The 10,305-nt window shown below is 39.3% G+C and overlaps 1 protein-coding gene across 1 annotated transcript; it reads right to left on the bottom strand.

Moving 5' to 3' along the window:
* Positions 1 to 878: 878 nt before the first annotated feature.
* Pth (parathyroid hormone) lies at positions 879 to 1,337 on the bottom strand. Its single transcript, XM_055627311.1, has 2 exons — positions 1,252 to 1,337; positions 879 to 1,140 (listed from the first exon to the last, which is right to left on the bottom strand). The coding sequence occupies exons 1-2, from the start codon at positions 1,335 to 1,337 to the stop codon at positions 879 to 881; spliced, it is 348 nt and encodes a 115-aa protein (XP_055483286.1).
* Positions 1,338 to 10,305: the final 8,968 nt, after the last annotated feature.

Here is a 10,305-nt window from a genome sequence, read left to right as displayed (position 1 = left end):
TGGCATTCAGGTGTATGTGCAGGCAGAACACTGTATACATACATAAATCTTTTTTGTTGTTTTATATATTTATTTTTAGCAGGTATTACAGTAGCAATTAGTAAATTTTTTATATTTTTATACGTCAGAAAATGGAAAGGCACATAAATAATAATTTCATTGGGCTTTCTGAAGAGCAGGTGAGGAAAGCAATACCAAGCTAATGTGAATCTGGGAAACTAGTAGTCTGGAATTAAACACCAGTGTTCAAAATAGCGAACTGAGGTAAATGAGTTAAGGACTTTTATTCTTGTGCTTTACAAACTCATGTCAACAAAACCATTTGGGTACACTGTGACAAGAGACATGGTTTTTATTTTAGGTATTTTTGTTATTTTAAATTATAATATGTGGGATTATCTGTGGGTATGTGTGCATGAGCAAGCACTGGCAGGGGCCAAGGGCATTGGATCTTCCTGGAATTGGACTTATAAGTGGTTGTGAGCCATCTGATGAGGTCTTGGGAACCAAACTCAAGTCATTTGAAGGAGCAGTGTGTGCTCTTAACTTCTGAGCCAGCCCTCCAGCCCTGACACATAATTTTAACAAGTTAAGTAACACTACTTATTTGATTCTTGATCATTAAAGTTTTATTTTGTATTTAAGGAGAGAAGTAGAAATGTGTCATTTATTCTTTTATAAGTTCTGTGATAACATGCTTTAAAAAGAACATACTGAAATGGAATCATTGAAAGAGAACTTAATGAGCAAAAGTGGAATCAAAAAATTTCAAATTTTCGTTACAAGTAGGAGTATTAGCACTTGGTGATCTTCATAGAGCTTGAAAAGACAGCAGCATAGAATGTTGAGGGCCTGCACTGTAGGGAGGGTAGCAGCATTTACTGAGGTTTAGCCTTAACTAACACATCCACATCAGCCTTGTCTCCCTCACCAAGACTTTTTGGATTGCCATCAACAGGGACATTTTCCTCCTTCTTAGTGGGCCTCTGGTAACTGCCTTCTCTGGCAGCCATTTGAACTCCAAGACTAACAAAATTGTGTACATCTTGCAGCTTCTTTCTCAGCCATTGCATCCTCTCCATGGAGGCCAGATGTTTGCCCAGGTTGTGCATTAGCTGTATTTCACTGACAGCTCTCTTCCTAGAAAGAGCAGAGAGGACCACTCCATTAGTTCCCCATGTTTCCAACATAAAACCTACTGCAAAGGCTCAGGCCCACACCTCCCAGGGCAGAATGGGCTGCAGCACTTACTTAACAGGTTTCCCATCTGTTTGGGTTAGAAGACAAACTGCCAGCATGATGATCATTACTTTAGCCATGGCTTTTGTAGACATCATCTTTACTGAAAGGAGAAGCAACGTTGAGATATTTTAAAATACTGCCAATGTTCTAAAGTATGTAAGTACATTCCCATTAGTTGTTATTCATAACCATCTAAGCAAGCAGTCATTAGCTGAGATTGCAATAATTAATTGAGCTATTTTTCTTGAGTCTTTGGAATCAGCCTCTTTATATAATAGATGCATATATATATATATATATATATATATATATATATATATATATATATAATATAGCTTGTACACATAACTTAGAGAAGTTGGATGCCTGACATTCTTAGGTAGCTTTCAGAGGTTTCTTGTACAAATTTTAGCATATATTGTTTAAAACACACACTGAATGAAGAGCAGTTTTGATGATTTCCTCCCTTATGTATGTTGGCTATACCTACTTGTTTATAATAGGTTTGAAATTTACTAACCCGAATTAGGTAAACAATCACTATTGAGTGAGCAAACACTGTTTCTATGACTAAGGTTGTTTTCAGATGCTAGCATAATAACCATAAATACCAAGTTTGCAGGATTTTTCTATTTATTTTTGTGATAAGATCTTGCTATGTAGCCCAACTAGCCTCCTGCCTTGGTCTCTGGCATTCACCACTGTGTCTAACTATAAGGTTTAATATTGCTATCTTTTTTTTCTCCCATGTTTTTTGTTTTGTTTTGTTTTTTGAGACAGGGTTTCTCTGTGTAGCCTTGGCTGTCTTGGACTTACTTTGGAGACCAGGCTGGCCTCAAACTCACAGAGATCCACCTGACTCTGCCTGCCAGAGTGCTAGAATTACAGGCATGTGTCACCATGTCTGGCTTAATACTGCTATGTTTACTGTATTAATAATGTAACACCTCTTACAATGAAAAAAAAAATATGTCCTGTGGCTAGGAGGATGGTTCAGTTAGTAAATGCTTGATGTACCAGCATGGACCTGAATTCAGATCCTAAAAAATATCGGGCACAGCTGCAGTGCACCTGTAATTGTAACATTAAAAGTTTTTTTGTTTTGTTTTGTTTTTTTTTTTTTAAGTAGAAAGAAAGTGATAGAGAAAGATATACAACATTAACCTCTGGCTGTCACATGAGCACACAAATCTGTGATTACACACACACACACACAGAGTATGCGTTATAGCTGGATGATGGTGGTACACAACTTTAGTCCCAGCACTCAGGAAGCAGAGACAGGCCTCTGTGATTCTAGGCCAGCCTGATATACAGACTTAGTTCCAGGACAGCAAGGCTACACAGAAAAACTCTGTCTCAAAGAAAAAAAATCAAATTAGTTTTGTTGTTGTCGTCGTTGAGTTTTTTTTGGTTGGTTGGTTGGCTTTTTGTTGTTTGTTTGTTTGTTTGTTTCCAAGACAGGGTTTCTCTGTGTAACAGCTCTGGCTGCCCTGGAGCTCACTCTGTAGACCAGGCTGGCCTCGAACTCACAGAGATCCACCTGCCTCTGCTGCCCAGGTGCTGGGATTAAAGGTGTGCGCTACCATGCCTGGCTCCAAATTAGTTTTTTATAATATGTTCTTAGAGCTTTGACCCTTAATAAAATGAGTATCTACATCTTATAGCTTCAACTTAACAGTTATAGTTTAGTATACCTTCTAGTTCTTGCTCATAAGTAAGTGTGCATATTTTGGCTTAATCTTCAGATCCACGGTTGCAGACGTTATTATAGTAGCACTTTAAAAACATACTCACTATTCTACTTTTTAAGAGACACACACAATAGGAATTATGTTTCTTTTTTAAAAGGAAACCACATCCTTAAATGTAGCATAAGAGACCTTACAGCTTGCACCATTTCTCTTCATTGTGCACTCACTGCGAAGCTATGAGTGGAGTAACAAAGAAAAGTTGGCAGAGTGCAGGGAATCATATGAAAGAAGGGGGAGTTAGTATGACGTGGAAAGGATAGGAGCTCCACAAGGACCAAATATATCTGGGCACAGGGGTCTTTTCTGAGACTGACATTCCACCAAGGACCATGTATGGATATAACCTAGAACCTCTGCTCGGATGTAGCCCGTGGTAGCTCAGTAACCAGTTGGGAAGGGGAACAGGGACTATTTCTGACAGGAACTCAATGGCAGGCTCTTTGACCTCCCCACCCCCCAAGGGAGGAGCAGTCCTGCTAGGCCACAGAGGAGGACTTTGCAGCCAGTCCTAAAGATACATGATAAAACCTGATGAAAGGGGAGGAGGTCCTCCCCAATCAGTGGACTTGGAAAGGGGCAGGGAGCAGATGAGGGAGAGAGGGAGGGTTTGAGAGGGAATGAAGGAGCGGGATACAGCTGGGATACAGAGTTAATAAAATATAACTAATAATAAAAAAACAAAATAAAAATAAAGAAAAGTCTTCTACACTGTGTCAGTCACAAATGCTGTAGCTGGCAGACAGGAGCATTGGTGTCTAAACCTAGTTCAGTTCTGGTGACATAGTGACATCTCTGCTCTATTTCCTTGTTCTTTTGAGGAAGATAGACTTACCTAGCAATGCCATGAGAAGAGTTGAAGCCATCCTTAAAATGCACACATAACTTTAAAGATTAGAAAACACTATTCTATATGTAAGAGGAGTGAATATTCAGTGAAAGGAAAATTTTGCAGCCATTGTATGCAGGCTAAGCTTTTTAAAAGCCATAACATTTAAAATTTGTAGGATAAGGATATCCTACAAATACTCCATGTGATAAATTGTTGTTGACTTTTTATATCAAAATTATTGTCTCACCGACAGCCTGTTTTATTCCAAATTTCTGATAAGGATGTAACTAAAGTGTATCATGCCAATGTTCATCGGGTTTCTGTACTTTCAGGTGGTTTTAAAAAATGAGATATCCCAAGAAACTTTAATTATAAAAATGATTCCTGACTTTCTTACCTTAAACTTATTTTATTGTTATATTTTATATTTAGCTAACATTTTCAATGAAAAAAAGTGGCATAATATTGGTAGAAAGTAGTATGTGCTAAAAACTTGCTCAATTATCTAAATCTCACAGAATTTAAAAGGGCAATTGATAAATTCCTTACCATACAATGACTTCAGAGAAGATCCTTTCGGAGTGCCACGAACTGATGCTGTATTAAGCTGGAGTAAACTGGACAGCTGATGAACTGGCCTGCAGCTCCTCAAGTCTGAGTTTCATACATAGGCCTTTTGCTTACCAAGAGGAGCATTTTATTGTTAAAGATGATGTCACTCCTGGTTCTCTGGATCTCAGTCATAGGACCAGAGCAGCCACATACCCTCATTGGGCGGTGCCCACTCCTCTAAAGTTTCAGATAATTAGATAATAGAAGAAAAAGAGCAAGGTGCTGGGTAAGGACCTGCAAAGGGAGTTGCAGCAAATGCTACGTACATCACCTAGAAAATTCTGACATAATTGATGATACTAAGTTTATATTTTAAAAATTGTTGAGACAGAGTAACCCTGGCTGGCCTGGAACTCAATATATAGGCCAGGCTGGCATTAATCTCACAGAAATCCACCTGCTTCTGCTTCATGGGTACTGGAATTAAAGGCATTTGCTACCAGGTTTTGCCACTTACAAAGTTTTGATTCCAAGTATCTTTATTTTATTATTTTTTATTTTGGTTTTTGGTTTTTCAAGACAGAGTTTCTCTGTGTAGCTTTAGCTGTCCTGGACTCACTTTGTAGACCAGTCTGGCCTTGAACTCAAAAAGATCTGCCCACCTCTGCCTACCTTAGTGCTAGGATTACAGGCCTGTGCCACTGTACTCAGTGATTCCAAATATTTATTATAAAGCTATTCTACTATTTAAAATTAAAGCCTGAAGTATATTTGTTATTTGTTATAGCCATGTTATAAAGAAATACACGTGAGAAATCACATATCATGCTTTTTATAATGTATTTCCAGCCAATTCATATCACCTTTGGTCAGTTTTCCAAAAATATATTTTATACATGTTAAGTATATATAAAGCTGGGGAGATGGATGGATGGCTCAGTGAGCAAATGCGAGGACCTGAGTTCAGTTCCTAGAACCCATAAAAAAAAAAAAAAAACAGGCATCATGGTGAGCCATTGTAACCCCAGTGCTTGGGGGAAGGAAGTGGAGACAGTTCAGTCCTTAGGGTTGGTTAGCAAGTTTAGCTAAATTACAAACTTCAGGTTTAGTGAGGTTTGTTTTCAAAAGTAACAAAGAGAACAAAAATAGAGGAAGACACCCAACATTGATCTCTGCTGCCTCATACAAATATATACACATGTGCACACAAAGGAAAACAACAGACATAGTACCTCCCCAATCCTCTTTAATTCTTATTACCTCAGTTTACTCTTAAAATGTAGTCCCTTTCCACCCTAGTCTTTTTTACCTCTGTTTGCCTTATACTATGCAAACTCTCTTGCTGGGGATTCAGTCCTGATTCTCATGTTCTGCAACTGATGATTGAGATGCTATTCCAAAACCTAATTAGGTACATGATGCTGCCACTGCCTCCTGTCAAATGTTGCTCTTTGACTGTTTAGAAACCTTCAGTGTCCTTGATATAGCCATGGCTTATTTCAGCAACTTCACTCTCAGCTAGAGAGCCAGTCTCAGAATTATATCAATTCTCTTATTTCATGTTATACCCAAGTTTTACCCATCCTCTTGCTCCTAACCATTGCCAAGGTTCAACTTGGTACTCGGGAAGAGTTTGAACAGTATGGAATAATGGATGAGAGGTATGTTAAACATATGTTAGTGCTCTTCTGGGAAATTGTCTACAAGTAGTTGGCGTATGTTCCAGGTTTCACTTTAGAAATATTAGAGACAAATTGGAATGTTTTCTGAGGCATAAATTAGTTTGGTGGAAAAGTTAAACAATATGAAAAGTAGTTGAGTAAAACCAGAAAAGCCTTGGGATAATCACGTAGCTATATATTGTTCTTTATAGAGCTCTATAAGGAAGGAGTATTCCCTGGGTCTTAAGAAGCAAAGACTGGTGGGTCTCTGAGTTTCAGGCCAGTTTGGTCTACAGAGCAAGTTCCAAGACAGACAGGGCTACACAGAGAAACCCTGTCTTTGGGGAGCTAGGGCAAAGAAAGAAAGACTGAAATTTAGAAGGACGGACAGACTCAGTTATGGCTAATGATTTGGGCTCAATTTGGACATTATAATAGTCAGAACAGGGAATCATATACCTTGGGTAATGTGTTTCCCAGCCATGGAAGTTTCCAGTGAAAGCTAGTTGAGCTTTTATCAGGCATTGTACAGGGATTTGTGTACAGTAAAGGACTGGGTTCGATAACCAAGAGGTCCCTTTCAACTGTAAAACCCTTTCTGTTTTTCTTTTGTTGTGCTGGCAATCAAACCAAGATCACTGTGGTACGAGACACCTGTCTACCACTGCACTCTCAGCTCTCTTTTAATCTTTTAAAGTGATTTTTCTGGGGCTTAGGATATGCCCCACACACACACACATGAGGGTAGATTTACCCTCCCTAAGTTATGTAAACAATAACTTCTGACACAAAGTGTGCACTTTTCTGTTACACTCAAGTGACAGAAAGGAGAACTTAAAAAGGCACGTAGTTAACACCTTTGTCACTGAAGTCATGCTTAACTAAAGTCATGCTTAACATTCTGATTGTAAGAATTCTTCTCCAATTCTTTGGGTAAATTTGTGGTAATTGACATAATCGTGCTCTTATTCTTTCTCTGATCACACTTATTTATAGAAAAGAAAACCATACTGAAAGCAACAACATTATTATGCTATTTTGAGAGAAATATATGGCAATTTTGACAGTGGCTCTCATTCCTCATTTAAAATGCATTGAGTATGTACTTCCTTCCAGGGGCTATGCTAATCAATAGATGATTAAGGCAGTAGCCATGACCTTAAATTCACCATGTAGTTGTGGCATAATGTGACAGGTGTTCCCCTAGAGATAAGAACAAAGCTTATAAAAGTTCTGAGAAGGGGGTGACTAACTTCTGGGGGCTGTAGCACATAGCAGTGTTTTCAAGGGTGGTGATGGATTTTCCATCAGACAATGAGGAAGGATAAGACTGAAGATTGATCAGAAGGTAGTAGAAGGAGAAAGGAAATGGATGGTGGCTCTCTATAAGTATGGTAGGTATGGTGTGTGCTGAGTTTTGTCATTCGGTGTCCTCTGTGCTCTAAACTTGGGAGCACTGGTAATGTGTTTGTCCTTCAGATGCTTTTCAAAGGATAACTTGATCTTTCAAGTAAGAGAGATGGCTGCCAAGATTTGACACATAATTTATCTAACTCATCAGGCTGTGGGATCTCAGGCAGAAGGGAGAAAGATATCACTGAGGGCTTCGAAGGCTAAGGGCTATGTGGGTACAGAAAGCTGATGACATGGCAATAGGGAAAAGCTGAGCATAATGGGTTTTGCTTTGAAAACCTCAGCTTAAAGAAAATTCTAAAATTCTTTGGAGTCAGGTTTACCCAATCTTTTGTAGTACTTGCATTTTGGGAAAGATAAAGGTTCATGTGTTGTGTTCTTTTACCTATAGTAGATGTCTAGGTTGAAAGAGGTAGTATTTCCCTCTCTTCACTCACTAGGAATTACTGTGATTGTGGGACTTAGCACCAAGTAACAGCTTCTAGGACTGGAAAACCATAGCTCTAACTACACCAACATCATGCTTTGTGTGTAGATTGCATTGCGTCTAATTTTTAAAAGAGAGGACTGGTTGGAGTAAAAGATTGCTGCATACAAAGTGCTGCACATAATTGATACATACAGCTTGAAGACTTCAGTTATGTGCACACAAGCATGGCTACCACCACAGTCAAATGGACACTTATATTACATGTCTTCCTAATGTTCCCTTTCCCCACAATTTTTTCTTGAGATTGGGTCTTACCATGTAGTCCAGTCTGGCCTCAAACTCAGAAATCCTTAGAAGACATGCACCAGCACACCAGCTCTATAAACTTTTATTGATGGTTATTGCAAGCATGCCTCTCTAACAAGCAGCATTTAACCATAGATCTTTCCAAATTTATGAAACTGTTATAAATCTTGATACCCACTACACTCAGCCATTTCAAGGCATTCTCATGATTAAAACAGCACTTGTGGCTTTCATCCATTCTGTCAGTGAACATTCAGTTCTGTGCACGTAGTCAGCCTTCTACTTGCATGCTTTCGTGGACTGGAAGAGTGGTAAGATGGCCTACACTGCTTGTACAGAAGTTTCTTAAGCAGCAGGAACTGAGGGGAATGGTGAGAAACTGGATGCTGGGGATGAAACACGCCGATTATAGCAAAGGCTGTCTTTGTCTTGTCATATTTTAAACTGGGATTATTTTGGGAAAGCCTTTAATTAGATGAATGAGACCTAGTTGTACAGACACTCCTGCACAACTTTCTCTGTGGCCAGAGAAAGAATGGAAGGTGCCCTCCATGTTTCCTCATTCAAATTTTCCCTCAGACTTCATCTATGCCACTGTTTCTTAAGGAAATAAAGCAAAGACATAACATCAATTCAGAGTCATTAATATTTACTTGTGTGTTTGGTAATCATAAAGATGCTAGAGAGCAAAAATAACATTGGGAAGGAAAGTCTAGGATTTTCAGTTTCTTTGAAACAAGCAGAACAGGCCAGAGACCAATGCTATAGATTGTTGTTTGTTGAGACAGGGTCTCACTGTTTAAAGCTGGCTGTCCTGGAACTCTCTGTGTAGACCAGGATGCTCTCAGAGCCACAGAAGATCTGCCTACCACTCACTGCCTTTGCTTCCTGAGTGCTGGGATTAAAGGCATGTGCCACCACACATAGCCACTCTAGATTCTCTGCAGGAGAATCTCTTTTATCTTCTTGGAAATGTAGTTACAAGTGTTCTACATGAAATGGAAATGGGGTAGTCTTCCCAGTTAATGTGCCAGTTAATCTGCTATATATTTGACCTTTGATTGAATGTCATGATGTGACATAATTAAAACATGTATTTCACATCCCTTTCCAATTCTCTTTCTCTGCTTCAGGATCAGGGTTTTTCTGTATAGTCCTGGCTGACCTGGAACTCACTCTGTAGATCAGTCTAGCTTTGAAATTAGAGGTCTATCTACCTATGCCTACCAAGTGCTGGAATTAAAGGCATGTGCCTGACAGTTACCTTCTTTTGAGGGTTAGTCTCCTGGCTAGGTGATTGACAGGCCCAATTGGAGAAATTCTTTAGGAAGGAGACAATAAGTAGTGTTTGAGGCAACTTAGACTGTCCACACAGGGACCTGAAGTAAAACTCAGATTCTGATCTTTGTTTTGTTTTGTTTTTGCTTTTCTCTTTTTCGACAGGGTTTCTGTGTATAGCCCTGGCTGTTCTAGACTTGCTTTGTAGACCAGGCTGGCCTTTAACTCACAGCGATCCTTCTGCCTCTGTCTCCTGAGTGCCGGGATTAAAGGCATGCACCACCATGCTCCAGATTCTGGTCTTTTAACCAGAAATAATTTTCTCTTTTATTTCTTAGGGCCTCAATGAAGCCCTGAAAACTTTACGTTTTCATATGATAATTTAGATTTTGAGAAGGAACCAAGCAGATTCTCCTCCTCCTCCTCCTCCTCCTCCTTCTTCTTCTTTCTTCTTCTTTTAGCTTTATCAGGGAAACAGGAAGTTGGGTCCAAAAATAATTATGAAGAAGGAGTTTGACTACATTTTGAGCCATTAATCTATCTCTTTTCTACAATTTAAATTCTATTTATCTGTATCTGTGTGTGCCCATACCATGGTGTACATGTGAAGGTCAGAGGACAATGTGAGAGAATCATTTCTCTCCTTCCATCATGTAGGGCTTGGGGAGTAAATTCAGATCATGTGGCTTGGCAGTAAGTACCCCTACCTGCTGAGCCATATATCTCACTGGCCCTATAAGAAGTTTTTCAAAGGACACATTGACAAAGAACAAACTGGCAGCTGGGCATGGTAGCACATGCCTTTAATCCCAGCACTCAGGAGGCAGAGACAGGTGGATC

Source organism: Psammomys obesus, unplaced genomic scaffold (assembly GCF_907164565.1).
Source record: "Psammomys obesus unplaced genomic scaffold, mPsaObe1.curated_primary_1811, whole genome shotgun sequence".
NCBI lineage: Eukaryota > Metazoa > Chordata > Mammalia > Rodentia > Muridae > Psammomys > Psammomys obesus.
Note: the sequence above shows the minus strand (reverse complement) of the source record. Positions and strands in the feature narration are given on the sequence as shown.